The sequence below is a fragment of the Pongo pygmaeus genome, chromosome 16, assembly GCF_028885625.2.
Source record: "Pongo pygmaeus isolate AG05252 chromosome 16, NHGRI_mPonPyg2-v2.0_pri, whole genome shotgun sequence".
NCBI lineage: Eukaryota > Metazoa > Chordata > Mammalia > Primates > Hominidae > Pongo > Pongo pygmaeus.
The window spans coordinates 56,690,337-56,714,686 of NC_072389.2; the positions used below are offsets into that span (position 1 = coordinate 56,690,337).

General features: G+C 34.7%; 1 protein-coding gene across 6 annotated transcripts in view; it reads right to left on the bottom strand.

Moving 5' to 3' along the window:
• Window positions 1-24,350, bottom strand: part of DMXL2 (Dmx like 2) — a 175,591-nt gene that overhangs the window by 10,483 nt on the left and 140,758 nt on the right. Inside the window, exons 24-36 of one of the 6 annotated variants that reach the window (XM_054451710.2) lie at window positions 22,292-23,373; window positions 21,697-21,888; window positions 20,038-20,114; window positions 18,369-18,496; window positions 16,143-16,391; window positions 13,039-13,217; window positions 7,968-8,095; window positions 7,354-7,439; window positions 6,469-6,670; window positions 5,220-5,337; window positions 1,462-1,524; window positions 576-662; window positions 373-494 (exon numbers count right to left, since the gene is read on the bottom strand). In XM_054451710.2, the coding sequence (XP_054307685.1) occupies window positions 373-494; window positions 576-662; window positions 1,462-1,524; window positions 5,220-5,337; window positions 6,469-6,670; window positions 7,354-7,439; window positions 7,968-8,095; window positions 13,039-13,217; window positions 16,143-16,391; window positions 18,369-18,496; window positions 20,038-20,114; window positions 21,697-21,888; window positions 22,292-23,373 (2,713 nt within the window). Of the gene's footprint in view, window positions 1-372; window positions 495-575; window positions 663-1,395; window positions 5,338-6,468; window positions 6,671-7,353; window positions 7,440-7,967; window positions 8,096-13,038; window positions 13,218-16,142; window positions 16,392-18,368; window positions 18,500-20,037; window positions 20,115-21,696; window positions 21,889-22,291; window positions 23,374-24,350 lie in introns of those variants that run through there. The other 5 variants (XM_054451709.2, XM_054451712.2, XM_054451711.2 and 2 more) reach the window with 5 other exon arrangements.

Below are 24,350 nucleotides of genomic sequence, written 5' to 3' on the forward strand. Positions count from 1 at the left end.
ATGCTTATCAGGTGATAAGAAGAAACACTGCAAAAGTACTCAGTAAATGTGACTCAGTGTAATTAACATATTTGTGTATGCTGTTTTAATTATCCAGATCAGATTAATTTACTGAATATCATGAAGCCAAGTGTTAGGGATTATCCTTATTGAAATATTATCAATAGTGTAGGGTTTAATGGAAGACGTGTAATTCATTCGGTTAATGTAGACAAAGACTTTCATTGGCAGCTAAACCAATCATATTTGTCACCTACCCAAATGAAGAAAGAGATACATGTATACCTTTTGAAATAATTCAAATCATGTGCATAACCATTTAGTGGGTACTTCTTACAGAAAACTATATGTAAAAGTGACTATGAGACAAACCTTTTGGATTCTCTGTCATATTCTTCTCCGATCCATATGTATGACTGACAGGCCAGAAGAGAAGTAACATCAAGTTCTTGAACATCATGTGTTGAAGCCAAAACAATTTCATTACAATTTGCCTATAAAGCAAAGGCAGAATCAATGATTTAAGCAATTTCACTAAGGAGAAATACACTGTTTATAATGATGAGAGCTTTTACCTTATTAACAGAAAATGCCATGATCATATCAGATTCCTTATGAATGACTTTCGCCTTTCCACCTGGATAGCCCAGATCAGCTTCAACCTAGAAAACATTCATCAGTAGTTTTAGTTGCTGCAGCACAGCTCTATTTAGAGTTATGCACATCCCATAAGATTTAAAAGTAGGATAAGAAGAAAATGTAGCAGCAGCAGCAGCAAGAAAAAAGGGTAAGTAACTTTAATGTGTTGAAAACTAGCTTTGGAAAATTTGCTTAAATTCTCTGATGTCCCGTAATCACCCCAATTTCCATTGTGATGGTAAGATACTGATTAATTATAAAACATGGCTAATATATTTTTATTAGTAATTTATACAGTAGTATGTCTCTCTTAGCTCTTCCAAAAGTGCATAAATATTCTGCAATAAGAATGTGTATACATTAAGAGGCACAGAGTGGAGTAAAAAGCCATAGAAAAACCACAAAGAAACCACCCTTTGAAGTAAGGGTGGTGAGATAGAAATAAGGAAAAGTTGGAAAGAGGGATACTTCGAAAGGAATAAAAGAGACTGATGAGAGGAAGGTGCAATGGCTTAGGGTTGGTGATGGGAAGGAAAGAAAAGGCAGAATCAAGAAGGAAAGATGAAACAGCCATGCTTAAAACAGAAAAAGTGACAGAAGTGAAGATGGGACAGGGAGCAAGAAAGAGAAGAACCAAGGGCAAGACAAAGCAAGCCAGATACAGTGAAGCATCTCCTCCCCTGTGCCACTGAAGTGGTACGGGAGTACTATGAGTTCTCTGAGTAGTTAGCCAGTTGGGCAGGTCATGGTTAGTATCAGAGATGAGGCGTTAGCTCCTTGAACTTTAAAGAATGAGCTAAATACAAGATCTTGGAATACTACCTTGATGTGGCAATCTTCTGCTACGCAGTTTTGGTTGACCTGCTCCACATGTTCTTCTATAGACTAAATACCACCACACCGTCACAAACACAAAACACATGCATGGAATGAAATTATAAAGACAGTGAAATATTTCAAGCTGAAATGGCCACTCCACCACTTAAAGATGATAAAAATGAATTTGCAAAATCAAGAAAAAATTAAAACAGTCATCAAATAAACACAACACAAAGCCAAAAGAGCAAAATTAATGTGACTATTACATAAACACAAGAACATAAAAGCTGTTTCAAAATAAAAATTACTTATCTGTATACAGTTTTAAGAAATTTAAGTTACATAACTGGTAATCTATAAAATTAAAGCCCACTTGTATAAGCAGATGCAGAAGATGCTACATAAATTCCTGCCCTATAGGGGTTGATTTCAAATACAAATTAAAATATTTATATCTAAACATAGATCCAAAATATTGATAATTATTTCACTCTTATAAGGAATATGATGATTTTTCTCTAAATAAGTAAATAAATGTTTAATAAAATCAGGCATGGAAAAAGAAATCACTCAGTAATTTGCTCCCGGGTTGATGCAGGGTCCTAAGGATGGCTGCAATCAGAAGTTATATTTCTGCTCTGCTGTGGAAACTCTGAAGGTTTGATCAGAGAAACAAACTATTCCTCATACCTTTTCAGGTGACTGCCTCCCTTTCATCATGAAGGGCCATTCAAATTTTCTGCCCATGCCTCCAGGGACTCCCCTATGGCTGCTGCAGCTGATAAAAATGCATCCAAGAAAACTTCCAAGGAATGGTCAATGTGTGGCACAGCTAACTCAGTGAAGGCCAAACTGCTGAAGAATCTATTTGTCTTAATTAGCTGAATTTACCAATCTGTTTCCCAAAAACTTGTTTTGTGAAATATTTTCCTGTAATATCTTCAGTGAATAAAAGATCTTATTCTTATAAATATATCTATAACTTCAGCATTTCTCAGGGATTTTTTTTTAAATGCACCCAGCATTTTTAGGATTAGCCTGCCAATTTTATTGGTCAATTTTCTGAATTTGCCAAATTTAGTGATTACCAAAATCCTATTTGACAATTTTAAAGATGTAAGCACTCTTACTGGATTGGGTAGAGTTTTAATAAGTTTTGCATATTTCTGAGCCTAGCAACGAGTTTTTATTTTGTCCTAACAGCCTTAACGTTTTATTCATAATTTTTTTCTTAATGAAAACATCTTTTTTTCAGGTCTGAGCTATTCAAAACAGCAATCACTAACCATATGTAACTATTTAAATTTGGATTAATTAAAATTAAAATTTAAAATTCAGTTTCTCAATCATGCTAGCCACATTTCAAGTACTCAGTAACCACATGTGGCTGGTGACTACTATGTTGGACTATGCAGATACAGATTTCCATCATCACAGAAAGTTCTATGGGACAGTACTGGACAAGACAGTAATTCCATTCAATGTTTTAAAATTAAAAGGGTACATGATAAAAATTCTTCCATCCTAACTCCCAGCCATGTACTTCCCTTCCTTGGAGCCAACTGATGCTTATATAGTACTTTAAGAAACATTCCATTTATCTCTGTCCTACTTCCCTGTTCATGGGGACCCACTGCTGGAAGAAAAACAGAACACACAGAGACTGAGGGGCGGAGAGGGGGAGAATCAGTTAAGGAAGAAGCAAACTAGTGGGGAAGGGCAAGACGAGAATGGGAGGGTCCAAGAAACCCAGACACCTGGCTTCCCACAGCACTCTACACTCTGACAAGTCAACCAGTCAAGCTGCTATCAACCTTACCAATACTTAAAACATACTTGTGATAAATCATTAATTTTAATAATTTGAAGAACAAAACACTCAGAAAATTGATCACTCAATGAACTGGTTTTCTGTGAATAACACAGCCCCTAATTGACCAGAAATCTTATTAAGACAGGGTCTCACTTTGTTACCCAGGATGGAGTGCAGTGGTGTGTGATCTCAGCTCACTACAACCTCCACCTCCTGGGCTCAAGCAATCCTCCTGCCTCAGCCCTGCAAGTAGCTGGGATCACAAGCATACACCATCACACCTGGATAATTGTTTTGTATTTTTTGTAGAGACGGGGTTTCACCATGTTGCCAGGCTGGTCTCAAACCCCTGAGCTCAGGAGATCCCCCACCTAGTGCTAGGATTACAGATGTGAGCCACTGTGCCTGGCTAAAATCTTTTATTTTAAATCACTATCTTAGATTCCTATATCTTAGTTTATGGAATTTGGACTCAGCATCACTATAGGAAATGCTATAAACAGTGGTTTAAATGACAGAGGCAAATAATTTGCCTCTGATTTCCCTAACCAAGTCACATCAATAATTTCAATGCCATAAGGGTCTTTTGTTATAAAAAAGCTTATAACTAGGACTCAAAAGGTCTCTACAGTTCATTCTTCTACTTCCTCATTTAAGTACATAATTTTTAAATCCATAGAGAAAACAAATGACTGTTCATAAGGGCTGACCACAATTACCATTCAGGTAAGTGGGTGAGTGGGAAAAAGAACAAGTATGGTAGGTCCCACTGCCCTAGGCATGAGGAAAAACTGAGAAGCAGTTTTATATTTTATCTCATGAAATCGAGCCATATGGACTCTCTGTTTTCACTTTTCTAAGTCAAATATAATTCATTTCTTCTCTTCTCATTGATTGTGTTTGCCAAATCTTTATTTTTTTTGAGACGGAGTTTCGCTCTTGTTGCCCAGGCTGGAGTGCAATGGCACAATCTTGGCTCACCACAACCTCTGCCTCTAGGGTTCAACCAATTCTCTTACCTCAGCCTCCCGAGTAGCTGGGATTACAGACATGCGCCACCACACCCGGCTAATCTTTTGTATTTTTAGTAGAGATGGGGTTTCTCCATGTTGGTCAGGCTGGTCATGAACTCCTGACTTCAGGTGATCTGCCCGCCTCGGCCTCCCAAAGTGCTGGGATTACAGGCATGAGCCACTGTGCCCGGCCATGTTTGCCAAATCTTTAATTACATCAGACACTCAACTCTGAACACTCTTCAAACTGCTCATTACCTCACTAATTACCTCACTAAATAGCCAAACAGACTGAAATGCTCATATAAAAGGTCCTACTTTTGTAAGGAAGAGGTCATTTGCCAATCTCCCAAACTGCTGATTCTTCTTGAACCATGTCTGCTATTACATCACTAATTGTATTAGCTTAAAAATAATCATGCAATGCAGAACCTCTGTCTTGCTTTGTAAGAGCAATCTTCCTTCATCTTATATTTGCTATTTCTGTAGTTTTTTCTCTCACAAAAGCATCCTGAATTTGTTGCTTCAAATCATCATTCTGTTCATTTCTAAGTGCTAAGTAAATAAAATGCTTGTAAAAGGCTATTTTATATTTTAAATACATATTTGGAGAATATTATAGAGTAAGCTTATATATTAAATTCCTCAAACCATCCATCACAATGTTTATTACATGTAAAAACCTAATGACAAATACTATAAAGTACCAACTTTCACTGGAATATATGTAATTTATCAAAGTACCTATGTTGTTTCATTGCTATGAAATGAAAATTATAAGGTTTTATCTTAAAAGTAGTTCACAGTAGTTTAGTGAACTTTGACTATTACCCAACCAGAGAGAAAATTTCAGAATAAATCAAGCACTGATTTCCTTACAAATGTTAAAGAAAACTAAAGAAAAATTACAATAGAAAATATTTTTCTCAAAATACCTCACTCTGCTTTCTTTTCTTAGTGAAAATATATCTAATAAATGTCTCTTGAAGGACTTCTTGTTTAACAAGGAAATGCCAAAGTCGTTTGACTGGAAATGCAGAAGAATCCCGGGACCTATTAAAAAAATTAACATATCACACTACTTTAGTCTATAGAAAATATGTTTATATTTGCAGATATTTATTTTTAAAACCTTCACAATCTATTGCAAAGAAGACACAGCATTAAGCTCAACAAAACTGCACAGTTTACTTTTAATTTTTAGTTCTCCTAAAAATCATTTCATCTAGCAACTAATTCTCTAATTACACTGAATGAACCAGTTAAGCTGAGAGTCAAATGAATCTCTTATTATTCTCTTTTTAAATTATACTTTATGTTGGTTCTCTTGGTTAAAGCATATCAGCAATGAATATAAGTCATAGATATCAATTCTAACAGCCTAACAAGCTAAAAAGCTTTGTTCTTTCAAGCTTATTTTAATAGTAAATACTATTAATCAGGGTCCACTACCTCAAAAAAAAAAAGCATGCTGCTTATCAAAAGGGACCTAGATCGGCAGGTGAAAGATCAAAACATCAGTTAAAAACCTGTAATGTGTTTACTGTTAAATTACTGACAAAAGTCAGAAGCACCTTATTTGCATATATAGATTGTTAGAAAAAAAATTCTGTAAGAGTTCTGACAATAAGAACATAAATATGCTGTACGCAGTGGCACATGCCTGTAATCCCAGCACTTTGGGAGGCAAAGACCAGGGACTGCTTGAGCCCAGGAGTTTGAGACCAATGTGGGCAACATGGTGAAACCCTGTCTCTACAAAAAATACAAAAAAAATTAGCCGGTGGCGCTCGCCTGTTGTTCCAGCTACTCAGGAGGCAGAGGTGAAAAAGATGGATTGAGCCCAGGAGGTTGAGGCTGTAGTGAGCTGAGATTGCACCACTGCACTCCATCCAGGGTGACAGAGTGAGACCTTGTCTCAAACAAACAAACAAAAACACCACACGGGAAATTAATACACTAAAGACTTTTTCCTTTATGTAAATGGAATGTCTATGAATTACAGATAATACTGGGAAAAAATTCAATTCAAATTTCTGATATTTTTCTTAAGAGTATTCTGCTAAAAATAGGACTGCAGGTTCAAAATTATGAATGTTTTAAAATATATTGGCATATTTAGCCAAACTGTCTTCCAGAAAAGTTAAGCTATACTCTTTATCAGCATTATAAGAGCTTTCTTACTTGAATGGGGTATTTTCAGGTTCTAGCATTGCTTTATTTCGAAGAATAGCTGGTCCAGCTCCCACTGAAAGGTCAGTTGGATATGTGTTGATATAGTTAGGGGGTGGACCTTCAAACTGATCCATTTTCTCTTGCAAGATCTGTTCCCAGTTCTCCAAGTTTTTAATCACAGCAATACCTAATGGTGATGTTACAGGCAGCTCTACAAGGTGACAGAATATGTTATTTATTTTAATAAAAAATATCGATCATCACCCAAATATTTATAGAATCTGAATTCTCAGAGACAATACTTCTAAAAATACAAGTAAATCTGAAAATGTTAATGTAATACAGTTTAGATTCTTAATGCTTTCAACAAAACAGAAGTGGGTTTCTGCTCTTTCTCAATCTTCTGTGTAGAGAGTGATTCTTGATATAAAGTATTAGACTGAAGCCAGGTGTGGTGGCTCACATCTGTAATCTCAGCACTTTAGGAGGCCAAGGCAGGTGGATTGTTTGAGCCAGGAGTTCAAGACTAGCCTGGGTAACGTGATGAAACTTTGTCTCTTACAAAAAATACAAAAATTAGCCCAGCATGGTGGCACATCTATAGTCCCAGCTACTCAGGAGACTGAGGTGGGAGGATGGCTTGAGCTTAAGAGGCGGAGTTTGCAGTGAGCTGTGATCGCACCACTGCACTACAGTCTGGGCAACAGAGCAAGACTCTATCTAAAAAAATAAAAATAAAGTCACAGATTGGAGCCTAAAATAAACAAGACTTTATAAAATATCTAATGCACTATTTTTTAAGTACCAAATGACCTTATATATAGATTTTGTAAAGAGAAACTTGATGGCAATTTATTATACTTAATAACATTAATTTTTAAATTCCAAACTCACCAGAGAATTCCAGTCCAGCAATAGGAAAGAAATTCTTGACATTGTGAAGTGCTAGTTTAACCATTGTCAAATGTAGAAGAGCCCAGCTGTTCAAGGAGGGGCAAAAAGAGTCTTTAAGTGAAAAATAAAATCATGGGAGAAACAGAGTGGTGTTCCCTGCCAACTGTTTAGCCCACTCTCCAACCCAGAAAAAAAGCTGTCACTGAAATTTACTATGCAAAAATGGCACCTCTGTGGTCACTGAATATAAAAAACTTGCAATACTATATTACACTTGCTGAAAATTACCTCATGGAAAAAGATTTACCACATAGTCACATGGAACCTAATAGTATACCAATAATTTATATATTAAACTCTAATAGTATATCCATGAGTTACATATTTTTTCCTCACTAAAGATGCTTGTGTTTGCACTCTCCATAAAAGCTAGTTTTTGGAGGTGCAGAAAACACTGTAGACATTGACCTCATAGGTGCAGAATTTGTAGCCTGGAAACATAAGTCATTTCTTATATAAATTCAGGATAATAATGTTATTTAAAATTAATAACATTGGGATTTTCTACAAAAAGAGAAGCCAAAAAAAAAAGAGAGAAAGAAAATCTTATTTACCTATAGGAATTTGGATCTTGGTGCTCCTGTATTTGTGTATCTGAAAAAAAGGCATCATCTTCTTCATCACTATGAATGCTTTCATCAGAGTCATATATAACACCACTATCAGACAAAGGAAGAAATGGCTGCAATAAAAGGTAAAATTATGTTTTTAAAGATAATTTCATAAACATATAAAATATATTTTATATAACTTATGTATTATATATTTAATATAGAAAATATTTTTAGTATATAATTATTTTTGTTCTAACATAAAAGTAAACATTTTAAATGGTGTCAGCATAAGTAAAAATTTTCTTCTGCAGATGATGCTACATCTACAAAAGTCAAGATGACTAGATAAAACTCAGATTCAATAACTGAATAGCTAGATACGAAATTTTTTTTAAATCAATAGTTTTCTTCTTATAGATCAGCAATAAATAGTTAGAAAAGTCTAAAGAAATACAAAAGGACAAACTATGAAAGCCGAGAGAGAGCTATTGTGAAGGAAATTATAAATCTTTATAAAATTATATGAAGGGAAGGACTGAAATGTGTAAAAACTGTAATTCTTTATAAGTTAATTTACATAGGCTTTAAATAATTTCAATAAAAATCTCCCTGGGAATTTCTCTTCCTGTTTTGGAACTTTAAAATGATTCTGAAGTTCGTAGAGAAGAAAAAATAGATGAGATTAGCTGGGGATTTTTTTTTAAATAAAACCCATTTTTTTTTAGTGGATATTAAACTAAGTAAGAAAAATGTAGTCTAGTAATTGATTGATGCAAAAATATAATACAAAAATCATATACGTATAAGAAGTTAATCTGACAAAGGTAACATCTTAAGTCAGTGGAAGAAAAGGAAAGATTATTTAATAAATAATAATGGAACAACCAGTTAGCTAAGTGTGGGAATGGGAGATGAAGTCTGATCCAGTCTGTTCCTCACTTTATTCTAGATAAATAAGAGAATTAAAAGTTAAGGAGGAGGAGAAAGAAAAAGAACAGGAGGAAACAGAGAAGGAAGGTAAAATAAATGTAAACATTTATTAGTGGAAAAGACTTCTGCTTAAAAACAATGTAATCAATAAGGAAATATATGGATAGATCTAATTTTTAAACTTTTTAAAATTTCTGTGCATGATAAACTTTTTAAAACTTCAAATGCATAATAAACAAAATTTTAAAGCAAATAAACTAGAAAAACCTTAACAAGATAAATTAATAATATCCCTAGATAAAGTATCCATAAAAAGGAAAAACACCATAATCTCAATAGATAATTTAGGTAAGAATATGAACAGTCAATACCTCAAACTGGAAAATCAAATGGCAATAAGATCATTAAAATTTTAATGTCACTAACAGAAAATAAAAATCATTTAATCTATCAAATTAACAAAACTGAAAAATACTAATACTTAATGCTAATAAGGGGGTAAAGTCAGATGCATCCTCTCACTATTCTCAAGAGAGTGCAAACTAGTAAGGGGAAAATAATCTGGCAATATGTATTAAAAGCCTTATTTAAGTTTATAGCCTTGGACCTAGTACTTCTTTTTTTTTTTTTTTTTTTTTTTTGAGATGGAGTCTTGCTCTGTCACCCAGGCTGGAGTGCAGTGGCACGATCTCGGCTCACTGCAAGCTCCGCCTCCCGGGTTCACGCCATTCTCCTGCCTCAGCCTCCTGAGTAGCTGGGACTACAGGCGCCTGCCACCACGCCCGGCTAATTTTTTGTATTTTTAGCAGAGACGGGGTTTCACCGTGTTAGCCAGGATGGTCCCAATCTCCTCACCTCGTGATCTGCCCGCCTCGGCCTCCCAAAGTGCTGGGATTACAGGCGTGAGCCACCACGCCGGGCCTGACCTAGTACTTCTTAAGGAAATAATCTGCTCATGAACAAGACATTTTAAAAGATACTATTCTTGGCATTATCACATCAAATCACTAATTAAGTAAACTATAGTGTATTCGTCAAAGTGAAAAGTTACATGGTCGCTATAATTGATGCTTATCTAGAAACAATGATCAACCAAGTAAGAGTGAGCACCCCAGCATCTGACTGTAGTTTCTAAATATAATTTCTCATAGAAAGGAACCAGGTTATTTAAAAAAAAGATTGTTCTCAGTCATGGGCAGGAAATATACATGATTAGCCTAGAATAAAACTAGAAAGCAGGCAAACTCAAACACTAGTGGAATAATCTCAAAAAGATTCAGAGCCAACTGTGGAAGAGGCTCTCACTGGCAAAGATGGATAATCTGAGTCCCCATGAGAAAAAAATAACTGCAATGGATTAAAACTTATAAAATATGTTTAAATCTATAAGCTCATAACAAAACTGAAAGCAAAACAAAACTCACTGGCCTCCTCTGAAGGATGCTTGGGAACCAACTCATCATTTTGAAAACTGGTACACAAAAGCAAAAGAATAAAGCATTTATCCTGTCTTTCCATCTCAAAATGTACTTCAGGGTAACTGAATAGGTTGATGAAGAGACATTCCAGCAAATACATGAAAAATGAATGACAGGATTATATTATCATAATTTAAAACTTTCACTGAAATAATAAATGTAGGCAAAGATCAACTAAAATCACAAAAAGCTTCCTGACAGAAATATACAAAACCACCTATGAAGTTAATCCTGTACTCCTTCTTCCTATCCAATCAGAATGAAATTGGATTTCATTTTCACTTTACAAGATTCAGAGGAACAAAATACGGTGATGCCATCAGCAAAATCCATTGAAAAATTCTAAAGGTCAAAATTCTTTCAGGGCAAACAAAAAAGGTGGGAGTTAAGTTAAAATAAAAAAAGAGAGAGAGAGAGATGGAGGTGGAGCCTATAGATTAAAAGAGATTGAAGATGTAGCAACCACTTGCAAGGTATGAATCATATTTTAGATCCTGATTTGAACAAATCAACTATATAAAAACATTTAAGATGCAATTGGTGAAATGTGAATACTGTCTGAATATGTGATAATATTAAAGAATTGTGGGTGTGCTTCTGTGGGTGTAACACTAGTGTACATCTATTTAAAATCCCTTTTTTTTTTCAAAAATAAATACTGAAATATTTTTGAATGAAATTTCATGATGTTTGGATTTGCTTCCAAACAATCTAAGTAGTGGGGAGAGGTCTAAATGAAATAAGACTGTCCACGAGTAGATAATTTTTGAAGCTACATGATGGTAGATAAACGATTCATATGCCATTATCTCTCCTTTTGTGTATGTTGGAAGTTTTCTACACTAAAGTTTTTAAAATGATAGCTATATAAGTTTTTAATGGTATAAAAACTGTTTACCTTGTTAATGTTAACAGAAAAAAACTACATATACTGATCCAATTATATATTTTTTTAATCTAAGGAAAAAAGATTAATAGTAAATTGGCCACAATGGTAACAGTTATCTTTGTTGCATAGATGAGTGCTATTTCCCTTCTTTATAATATTTTGCATTTTCCAAATTTTCAGAACATATATCAGGAGGAAACATTTTTGAAAAACAAAAGTTAATTTAGCACATTACCATTTACAAATCTTAATGTTGTTATCACTCACATTAATGATGCAATGAGCTTTCATTCATGGCAAATAAAAATTTTAAAAAGGCAGGAGTGGGAGCTGCCTATACATTTTTAAGAGTACTTTATTACTTCCCTGGTTTATTAGCTAAATACAACTAAGTGCAACTCAATTGGCAGCCTTAAGGGATACGCCAGAATGACTCTGGAAGTATAACTCGGACCCTCATAGAGTGTAAACCTGGAAATCTGCACTCACGTGTGCCTAAGCCCACAGTTCTTAAACTTCAGCACACATTAGAACCATCTGGAGACCTTGTTAAGACATAGATTGTTGGTTCTCACTCCCAGAGTTTCTGATTGAGGGGTCTGAGGGAAGACCCAAGAATCTGCATTTCAAACAAGTTCCCAAGTTCTCAGATGCTGCCAGTTCTGAGACCACACTTTGAGAACCACTGACGTAACCAAAGTCTTTTTTTTTGAGACACTGTCTCAGTCTGACACCCAGGCTGGCATGCAGTGGCACAATCATGGCTCACTGCAACGTTGACCTCCTGGGCTCAAGCAATCCTCTCACCTCAGCCTTTCAAGTAGCTAGGACTACAGGCAAACAGCACTGCACCTAGGTTTTTAAATTTTTTTTGGTAGAGACATGCTCTATGTTGTCCAGGCTGGTCTCAAACTCCTGGATGTAAGCAATCCTTCCACCTCAACCTCCCAAAGTGCTGAGGTTACAGGTATGAGCCACTGCACCTGGCCTCAGAGTCTTTAGATAACAAAACAAAGCTTCCAAACTCATGTTGAAAGACTTTTTAAGGATCAGCTTAGCATACAAAAAATGGAGTGGGATCAGCACCTCAATAACTCTGAGATCTAATAAAAATCTAAAAATGGGAAGAAGCATGACTCTGGAGTTGTATTCCCTAATGTGTATGCACAGCAAGGTGACAACAGAGTTAACACATGTAAAGAGGGAAACATACCAATAGAAGGAGAATCATGAGCTCAAAAAAGCAAAGTGTAGAAAAGCAAACATTAGCATGCACCCAGCTATACTGGGGCTATACCAGATCTAGTCACCATGAGTATTCTGATCCCCTGAGAAGTTTCCTTTGCACTGGGAAAAGAGAGATGTATCATGGGGCCTCATCATGGCCTGATAAAACCCCCAAATGTCCATCCATCTCCTTCTATTCTAATTCCATGCTTACCAAGGGAGCCACTGATAATTAGAAGAGGGGTGCCTAGGTGGTAGATACAAGTATACCAGTCACTCGAAAAAGATGGTGCTGATTATATAATAAGCTGATTTCTAATTTATACATAACTCCCATGTGATTTTAATTTGTCTCCCACATTATCAGGTAACTGATCATCCTTGAATTTACTATGACTATTCAGTTTCTGGACTTAATAAATTAAACATCTAAACTATGGTGATTCAATCCAAAAGCTACCCCATCATTCCTATGTGAGACACATGCAAGAGTTAATAAAATAGATGATACACTTCTCTTAAAGTTTGCATTCCTCACACTCCTTACCTTTGCAACAAAATAATCCCACATACTAAGTTCGGGAGGAATGAATTTTTCTTTGTAAGATGGTCTTTCTGCAGGCACCGGTGGTGGGGTAGCATCTTTTACAGGCCTTCCAGGGACGAGCATTCTCATGTTAAATCTCCTACGGTGTTTATCTATGTCTTCAGAAAGGACAGGAGGTGCTAAATGAAGATAGAAAGAAAAAAAAATCTAGCATTCATTTTCCATTGTTAATTGATAGAGTTAAGCTTTCTTTTTATCCTACTCTTGCCATGTTTTGGTCTAGACTAAATTACTTATTCCTGTGCTTCTAAACTTTTCTAGTTACTGAATCAGCTTTTTAGCAGTCATGGCAGAGATGCAGATGGAGATAAAGCATTAAAGGATATCTTGCCATGTGCTCCCTAAAATAAGGATTAAAGTAATTCTATATAAAATATACTAAATAAGTGGTATATTCAATAAATATTAAGGTGAGTGATTGACTGATTATCCCTGGCTATGAGGTTCAAGAAAGATTCACTGAATATGTAGAATTTAATAGTGTGCCTTAAAAGAAGGGCAGAAGTTCAATGGGAAAATGCAAAAGTACAACATAAACAAATAATCAAAGAAGGTCTGGGTAAATGAGTAGTAAATTACTTTTGGTAGACAGGAGTCACGGAGGGAAGTAATATCAACAACAAAGTCTAGAATTAGGTTAGGACAAGTCTGTGGCTATGAACCTGGGAACTTACGTTTTAGGCAATTCTCACTAACACCTCTTAAGTTTTAGTCACACAATGAGGTATGGCTTGTCTGATCAATTAGAGAGGAAGATGGAAGATGACATAAGAACAGCCTGCACTAATACGGTGGGTGGTAAAAAGTAGAGGAAGGGTTGTATATGAGTGATACACAAAAGAAATAGCAAAAGGATTCAGGAATTGGGTATGGGAGGGCCAGAAAGTAGAAGTCAACCTGCTCCTCTCCTAAACCTCCCCATCACAGAAAATAATTTTATCTCAACTCTGCTTTCTTCCCTACCCCAGACACAATTCATCAACAAATCCATTGGCTCTAACCTCAAACTATACCCAGAATATGATCACTTTTCACTCTGACCGTTAACTAACACCCTAGGATGAACCACTATTATTTCTTTTTAATTAAGGCAAAATTTACATAACATAAAATTAACAATTTTAACGTGTACAATTCAGTGACACTTAGTACATTTAACATGTCATGCAACCACCACCTCTATCTAGTTTCAAAGCATTCTCCTCACCCCAAAAGGAAACCCTATACCCAATAAGCAGTCACTCCTTATTTCTCCCTCCCCCTAGCCCATGGCAACCACAGTCTACTTTCTGTCTCTATGGATTTACCTATTCAGGATATTTCATATAAATGGAGCCAGATAATATGAGACTTTTTGTGTCTGGCTTCTTTGGCTTAGCCTATTTTTGAAGATTATAGTATGCATTAGTACTTCATTCCTTTTATAGCTGAGTAACACTCCACTGCACGAATATATCACATTTTGTTGATCCTTTCATCCTTGATGGTAACCCACAATTATCTTTTAAGTGGACTAGCCTCCCTACCCTTATTTATGTTACCCAGTCTATTCTCCACAAAACAGCTAGAGCGGTTCTTTTGAAAAGCTGAATCAGATTCTGTCACTCCTCTCCTTCTTTAGAACAACTAATGCTTTTACCATGATCCTAAAGGAACTTGCCCCAGCTACTTTTCTATTCTCATCTCCTACAACACTCCCCCTCTTCGTGAGAGCCATGATGGTCCCTGGGTAGTTCTTGGAGAAGGCCAAACTCAATTCTACCTCAGGACTTTGCATTCATCTGCCTGGAATGCTCTGGTCTCAGATATCCACATGGTGTGATTCCCAACTTCCTTACAGCTCTGCTCAAATGCTATATCATTAGAAATCTGTCTTCCAACCACCTTAACTAAACTGGTCCATTCCCATTCCCTCATCACTCTCTTTCCACTTACTCCATTTTTATCACAGTTCTTATCATTACCTGAAATTTCATTTGTTAATTGCCTGATAGGTGTTAAGTGAATAAATTAATGCAAATATAAATATGTACTGGCAGGTTTTAAGCATGGATGATTTGATGGATAAATTACCATGAACAAAAAATCAGAAAACTCAGGCAGAGAAATAAACAATTTTGGAGAAAAACTTTTAAGTTTAAAGTGGACTATAACCAAGCAGCAAGAAAGAGATTCAGAGGTATCCACATTTAATGGGAATGGAAGCAGTGGAAGTTGATAAGATCATCTCCCTTACAATGACTTACACAGAAACCTATTTATTTAACTCAATCACAGACAATGAAGACAGAGGTTAGTGTCATTAAACTTGTGTGCCACTGATTTCTCATCTGTAATATGTCCATTTCTAAGGATGAATTAAGATGATTTCTATATATCAGCATCAAGATAGAAATCTTTCCTGCGGCATCAGTCTATACCTCACCATATCCTACCATCTTCAAAACTGGGATGAAAAATATATTCTGGCCATGAGGGAAGAAGAAACACACAAGGAAAATGGAATAATACTATCCCCTTGAAGACTAAAGGAACATATTTTGGAGAATAAAAAAATAGAATTTAAAAACTGTGTGTATGATTGGAATGGCTATCTTGCACATGACCATACATTTAATCTGAAGCCAACTGCTGGTATGCGCTAAAGATTTTGAACACTTACTTAAATTTTCTTTCTGTAATTAAGAACTATCCTTTTTTTTTTTGCTTTTTTTTTTTCATTTTATTTCCTTAGGAACTATTCTTTTTGTATGATTTTGTTCCTTAACATTTTTTCTGTATTTACCTTTACCTTTCCTCTATTTTTAATCTTCTTCAGACATGTCCTGCTTTATCAACCTCAAAAATGTTATTTCTATAAAAATAAAAGTAACAAACTATATGTTTATTATATCATGGGTTTAATTATTTGCTGTCATAACAAGAGTGATTATACTTTAAGCATTGTTTATTTTCAAAGTGAAATTTCTTAAAACATTAAAAAAATTTTTAACATTCAAAATGATTAACATTTACATACATTACTGGTATCAAACATATCTTACCTGAAATATTTTCTGATTGTCTTCGAGGTTTCACAACAAGTTTTACACCGCCTCCAAAAACAGCAGCCCACATTCGATTATTTAATGGGTGGGCTGCAAGCCGAAATAATTCACTGGAGGAATTTGTGGCAAGAGCATGTATCAATAAACTTAAGTAAACAGCAACAACAGCTTCACAAAGCAAAATGTTCAGTTTTGGCTGGTCTTCATCTTGGGCTGAACTCAAGAGATTAATAAGTGAGCTCACACCTATAAGGGTATATAAAATCATAAGATGTATGTCAGGATGAAGCACCAGAAGGAAAAAACATCCAAATTTGCAACTTATCCAAAATTATGCATTTATATTTTACAAAATATTTCCATAATTTGAGCAACAAAATAAATAATGATAGGAATGGATTATAGCCTATAGAATAAAATCACCCATTTGTCTACACTGATATAATAAATGAGTAGATAAACAAAAGGTGAGAAGGGGAAGCTCTTCCTTAAAGTAGAATTTCAACTAATACATAAAATGAGTGATAGTGTTAGAAAATCACCATCTAGTAACCCCACAGTAATACCTGATTCAGGCAAAAATCATCACTAGATGCTAAAATTAGCAAGTGAAAGTATAATATCTTACACAGTCTCAAACTAACTCTTCACAAGATACTGATTAATTACAAAGCAAAAAAAAGTAACTTTACAATGGAGAAACTTGGCAGAAACCACCTTACCAAGTGACCAAAGTTAACAGCAGCTGGGGCCAAATGACATCATATGCCTCTTGATATCTCCTACTGAGAAAGCACATCTTTTTTGTGGTATCCCTGCCAAAAAGTACGTAACCTGAATCCAACATTAAGAAAAAAATCAGGGCTGGGCACGGTGGCTCACACCTGTAATCTCAGTACTTTGGGAGGCCGAGGCAGGTAGATCACCTGAGGTCAGGAGTTTGAGACCAGCCTGACCAATATGGTGAAACTCCATCTTTACTAAAAATACAAAATAATTAGCCGGTCATGGTGTTATGCGTCTATAGTTCCAGTTACTCAGGAGGCTGAGACAGGAGAATTGCTTGAACCCAGGAGGCGGAGGTTGCAGTGAGCCGAGATCGCGCCACTGCACTCCAGCCTGGGCGACAGAACAAGACTCTGTCTCAAAAAAAAAATAAAATAAACATAAAGAAAGATAGAAAAAAAAATCAGAAATGCCCAAATTGAGGGACACTTAAAAAAACAACTGGCTGGTACTCTTCAAAAGTGTCAAAGTTGTGAAAGAGAAAGAAGGAAGACTTTACTCCATATAAGAGGGGACTAATGAGACATGACGACTAAATGTTACATATGGGCCCCCAAAAGCACATTAGTGGGACAACTGGCAAAATTCAAAAAAGGTCTGTAGACTAGAGAACATAAATGTTAAATTAGATAATTATGTGAGAATGTCTGTTTATAGGAAACACACATTGAAATGTTTAGATGGAAAGGGATATCTGGTCTGCAACTTACTCTCAAATTTTTCAAAAAAAATACACTTAGATACACAAACATAGCAAGTGAGTGAGAGAGAAGAAATGAATGATAAAGCAAGCATGGTAAAATGTTAACATTTGGGGAATCTGGGTGAAATTTAGTATTACGTTTGCAATTTTTTGCAAGTCTGAAATTATTTTGAAATAAGAGGTTAAAATGAAAACAATGTGTTTCTACAAGGCAATGGTTAAAGTAATCTGAAATATACACTTAGGAAATTGAAGAGAGTGGAGAAGTTTTGAAATAACTGATGTAGAGAAAGAGAGCCAACAAGAAAAACAGGTCAGACAGCATGATGTATATACCACAGAATAGTCACTCCTACCCCAATACATAAATTTACACGCCCGAGAACAACTGTATTTTCTCTGGTATGTCTGTGAAAGTATGTCTGTGATTTTCTAAGACTCTAATTTAAAATTTCTAAGAAAGATAATGTGCTCCATCCTTATGAAGGATGTTAAGACATTGCTTTTTTATGTTGGTTAACATAGTTGGTTTTATGAAGCCTTAACTTCCTGAGTCTTCAGACAATATTGCAGTACTTAATAGTTCCTAATCCATAGCAGAAAAACATCATCAAAAAACAAAGAAAGAAAGAAACCACTCACTAAATCCAGCAACAAGCAGGAAACTGGTCAGTAGGCTTTTAAGAAGAAATTGCCAACTAGAAGATTTTTTTTTTAATCATTTAAATTCTCACCAGGCCATTGAGCAGGAGATGAATTTGGTGTTGCGTGTTCTTCAATGCTTTCTGTCCTTAGTCTTCTACGATCGCTTAAAAGAAGTCCTTGATAAGCCATTCCTGTAAACTGATTTCCTTCTGTTTGACTGCTAAAACAAATTTATCATCCTGAGAGGTAATAAAAAACTGAACTTTATGTACATCATCTATTTTAGACACCTATTTTAAGAAACAAGAATTCTTAAAATGCATTCACTGTTCTAATAAAAATTTATTTTAGAAAACTACTGAAATTAGTTACAAATTCTTATTGATTTTTTTTAAACAAAATAACAAATTTTACTATGTTGGGCAAATGACACTTATTCCTTTAGAATTTTTTCCAGATGCCACTTTAATACTTTAAAATCTGTTCTATTTGCAGTAATTTTTATTTTGTGTTTTTACAAAGTCTGAGGTAAGGAGACTACTGTTGGTACTAGGATACAGTAGGCAGAAAGTTTCAGGGTACTAGTAGGTTGCATTTCTTTTCTCTGCAAAGTTGTGCAAGCTTAACCCTAAATTAAAATATGAACTAAAACCTAGACAATCACATTTTAGAAATACCTAAACCTAAAACCAAATGTTCCTAAATATTATTTAATAATATTTACTTCCCTCTCTATAATGGCTATCTTTGTGAAGTTGGGGAAAATATAAAAGCGGAAAGACAAGCTGAGTCTAGTAAATCATAGCCGACCAACTGGAAAATATATATTTAAAAACAATGTATTTGCATTTTCATTTGGTGCCATTTTAATGGTGACTGACATCAAACAAGTTATCTTTGATTATTTAGATGACAACAGTCAACTAAATCAACTTTTTCCTTATTTACATTTCTAATCTTTAGAGTTATTTAGACACAGCCTAATTAGGTTACAATCAGAGTACAGGCCATTTTGATAGATAATTCTTTACTTGATACCAAATGTTCCCACAAAAGGCTGCTACCATTACAAGAAAGAAAGCTATAAATATATTTAATATCAATTTAATGTGAATCTACTATTATAAACTTTTCATTTATTAACATAATTCATTTAAATCTAGGTTATCTTTCCAAGTGATTCAATTTCTTGTACTTACATTGCTCTAGTCATTAAAATGCAAAGTACACACTAATGAAGGCAATTTTACATTTAGAAAAATTCATTCCATTTCTTCTAATTGATATCATTTCCAAAGACTTTTACATCATATGTAAATGGGTAGATAAAAGTAATTTAAATAATTCCATTTTAGGAATGTACTTTTTCATTTTTCAAAAGTATTTTTTATTTCAATGGATAATTAGTTAAATAGCTGCTAATCCAATGCAAAAAGAAATTGTTTCTAAGGAAAAACAATTAGAAAATTTCATATTATAAGTTATTATGGACAGTAAACTCTTCTTTCTTAAAAACAAAAAGGATGGTAATGATGGTAATTTACATTTACTATTTGTTACTTTCTATATTTCTCTGTGACTACTAGGTGATAACTAAACAAATAATTATTTTATTTCTGATTCTCTCGCATCTATTAAAATATCATGGCAGTCATATTTAGGGATTTTTCAGTCCCTAGGCAATAGAAACTTATATAACTCTGGAACAGTTTAATGTTTTTGCTGTATTAATACTATTTTGGGTGATTTTTTTTTTACCTGTAGCTATGACTGTCACATAATGCTTGGTAAATTGATGCAGAAAGTGATGCTGCTAGTGAATGAAGTGTGTGCACCTAAAACCAAAACAGTCACAATTACATTTTGTACTAACATTTCTACACAACAGTAATATTTCAAAAATTAGAAAACATCCAGGAAACCTAGCAACATCATAAATAAGACTGAATCCTAGATGAGACTACTAACTCTGCTTTAAATCTTCTAAAGTAACTGTCACCCACCTTTATATACATGCCACAATAAAGCTGATTGTTTCAGACACATTTTAATCAAACATTTACTTACTGTGAGCCTGCCGTTTACCAGGCCCTGAGCAAAGTGCTATGTTCGTATTATAGACATTTGTCCTACCCTAACAATTAGCTTAAATAGTAATGTTCAAAAAAAAAGCAGAAGAAAATAAGAATAGAATTTTCAGAGCTTTTATTTAAGCTTGCCTCACGAAATTCGCCTTGATGAAAATACTTAATCTTATCAATGAAAATTAATTAAATCTTTCTAGTAAATGTGTCAATCACTGTGTGAAACAGCTAATTTTCCAGAAAGTAATTTACTTGGTACTCATGAATTGAGGATAGTCGTAGAATTTTACATTTAGAAAGTTTTAAATTTCTCCATATAATTAAAAAAAACCACCACCCTGAAATGCTATACTGAATCAATATTTTCAGACTCACAAAATCTTTAAATTTGAAGGGACCTTAGAAACAGTTTTATACCTTATACAGATTACTCTTTGAAAGCCTTATCCAAATTTCTAGGAACTAGAAATGTTTACTTTGAATTCATATGCTTTTTATGCCTTTTCTGCGTGTCCCTATTCACCTAACAAATGATTTAAATAATCTCTGCTAAAATACTAATACAGGTTAATTCATAATATGGATGAGAAGTCCCTAATTGGTTATGACCAGGCCTTTAGAAGAATGTGCTGCCAGAGATTAAATGTGCCTGTCAAACAAAACAAATAAGAAAACAGGTGACCTGAATTGTGCATCAGCCACTAGAACTGGAAAAAGCATAGCACAAATACACTTAGGCTGGGACAGTGAAAGTCTGATCAGCTCCCCAGATCCTGCCAAGCTCCCTAGTGTTTCTTGGACTGTATCAGTTTTTAAGATCTTAGCACAGGGTATCAATATAGTTCGCAGTAGTAACTGCCAAAACTCTGATTGCCTCTAACTATTGCCTCCAATAAACACAACCACCAAGGAAACAGTAACGAGGACACTCTCTCTGGGACCATTTGTGACCAATCACGGTTCCCTCCCAGATACTCCCCAACTTGTATTTTCATAATATCTTGGCATGTAAACAAATAGTCACAAATATTTCCAACTTAATGGTTCATTTAAGGGGAATGGAGAATCTAAAGGGATATTAAGTGGCAAGAATACTGTCAAGAAAATTAGTTTTATTGCCAAAAGCATTTGTCTGTCTTAAAGGAAGACAATAACTTCTCCAGAAGAACACTTACTTTTAAATTACATTCATTAGACTAATAGTCTTGAACTGATCAGGAGTGAGAAAGGTAGCACTTTAAAATATTTCCTCTAAGTTCAAATTAAAAGACAGGTATAATATATTTACCTTCTCAGTGTGTATAATATCAAATGATCATAAACTTTACGTTACCTTCACATCTTCAATACTGGGATGAGGTGGTGTTTTCATCTGAACAATAGTATAAAGTATATCATGGATGTGATTATTTAAGTACAATACAGGATTAGCTATGACTGTTTTTGTTGACGCAATACTTGCTGAAAGCAGAGGTAGGGTGGTAGGCAGTGGTAGTGGAGACTGGAGCTGCTTTACTGTAGTTTCCTGTGGGTGATAGTGAATTATTTTTTTCAAAGTAGTTTAAAAAATTTTATCAGTTATCTGATAGAAATACTGGTGATAAACATTGTGTAAAGAGAATATGTTCGATCACTCATTCTACACAAATTTATTGAGCACCCAGTATGTACCAGGTACTATGCTAGATGTAGATGGTACAAAGATAAATATGACACAAGAATACTCTCAAGCTTTTAAGCCTACTCCTTATTATCAAAACTTCAGTCTAAGACCACATAGAGTATAAATATCTGCCTCCTATAAAGAGAGAAGCTGAATATATTTAGATTAACTAGTAAAAAGTAGTAAAAGAGCTTTATAGCTATAACTGGAAGAGCTACTGAAATTATTGAAATAACCAAGATTAAAAAAAAAGTGATATTCACACCTGTTGTGATTCTTGTAGCAAAAATTTGAGTTCCATCCTTACTGAAGCCAAACCACCACCTTGGGCCCCATGAAGGCTACAGTAGCTGAGAAATACTCTCAGGAGATCTTGGTTTTTCTGCAACCACGACTTTCGTCTTTCTGCATGCTCTCGTTTGGCCTGCAATCTTCTTCTTTCTATTTGATGGCGCTCATAGGAACCAATATCTGGTTTGTCTACCATTTCTTCCTGATCCAGTAGATCACTCTCTACTTTGGAATATGTCTTACTGGAATACTCTTTAATAACTGATTCATGATTACATATCTCATGCAAGGCAGCAATTTCCTTTTCAAGCCAGTTATAGAGTTGAAATCTGAGTTTTCCTCCATCTACTTCATAACCTGTAGCCAATGTTCTTAATTCAGTCATAAGGATCTTCAAACAAGCTCTGAATTTTAGTTGTTCAGCAATCACATCAACTTCAGTATCACCTTCAGGATCATCCTCTTCCTGAGGTGTTAATAACATGTTAGGGTCTGAGGCCTTCTGATCTGATTGTTTATCTTTTTCCCTGGCGTCTGTACTTCTCATCACTAAACCAACAGCATCGTCTTCCTCTTCATCTAAGGCACTGTCGTGATCTTCACCCCAATCAAGATTAAGAGGTTCCTCATCAACTTTTACTATTGGCTGACTCCAGTCATACTGTGATGAAGTTACATTTGACCATTCAGTGCCAGAACTTCCATTGCCATCACTCAGAGCTTTTGAATGCGAAGGTACATCATCCATCTTGTGAGAAATGAAGTCAGGCTGATCTTTTTTTGCAGATAAGGCAGATGTTTTGGTTACTTTTGGAATTTTGGAAAGTACCTCCAAGGCTAAAACAGGGCATCCAACTTTAAAATGAGCATTTGCAGTGGTAAAGAATAATTTTCTTTCTATGAGGTTAATTTTATCAACAAAGTTCTTCTCAGTTTTGAGACCTAAGGTTGCCAAAGTTCCTTCAGGGGAGGCAAGATTTCTTCGAATGAGCAAAGGATGCGTTCGAAGGTAGTTATAAAAACTAAATGCCACTGGGTTACAAGACTTGATGATAACTATAGAAATCAAACGGATAAAATCACAAAGCATTGTGTTAATATGTATTTACATTACAAAACAATAAAATACGTCAGCATTTCTTCAAAAAAACAACATGTAAATATTAACCTACGATAGGTTAAACTATGGCACATACAATCTTTAAAAATGTACAGCTGAAATAAAAAGAATTTCCCAATATGCTATGGAGTGATTCCCATCAGAGTGATGTCCAGGATACACTAAGAAAAAGAAGATGCAGAAAGTACATGTAGTAAGCTACCTTTTATCTATCTAAGACAGTGAAGAGGAAATATAAATACACACTCATGCATATTGGCTTATCGTTTTTAAATGGAAGACAAACACAAAAAAATTGATTCCTTAAAAGGGGAGAGCAAAACAGGGAAAAAAAAAAAGAGCTAGGTTTCTCTGAAAATACACTGGTTTTATATATTTTATTTTAACACCATGTCAACATTTTACATAATTTTAAAATAAAATCAAATCTAAACCGCAATTCACAAAAGGCAAAATTAAATCAGTCTATCAAGTTGGTAGCATAATCACACAGAGATGAACTCTAAAAAGTGAGTTAAAAACAACTAATTTGACTGTACATCCTTAGCAGAACGTACCATAAAACAAAAAAATTCTGCAAAAAAATTATGTTCAGAATCGTGTTATTATAAAAATATCTGTATTATTATTCTGAAACTTATATGCACATAGATAGCAAATAACTATGTTCATGCCATGAGAATCCAAGCATTTCATTATAAGACACAAACTTGACATCTAAGAAGAAAGAACCCTATAATCTATATGTGCATGAGAAATAGCAGGGTAAACTCCTAAATTCTAAGGAAAAAAAATTTCCTAATTCCATTCATTGCAATAGTCTAGAAATTATGACAAAATTAGTACCAATGAGGATCCTGGTGCCCAAACTATAGTTTCTAAATATTATTCCCCACTAAAAGGAAGCAGAATG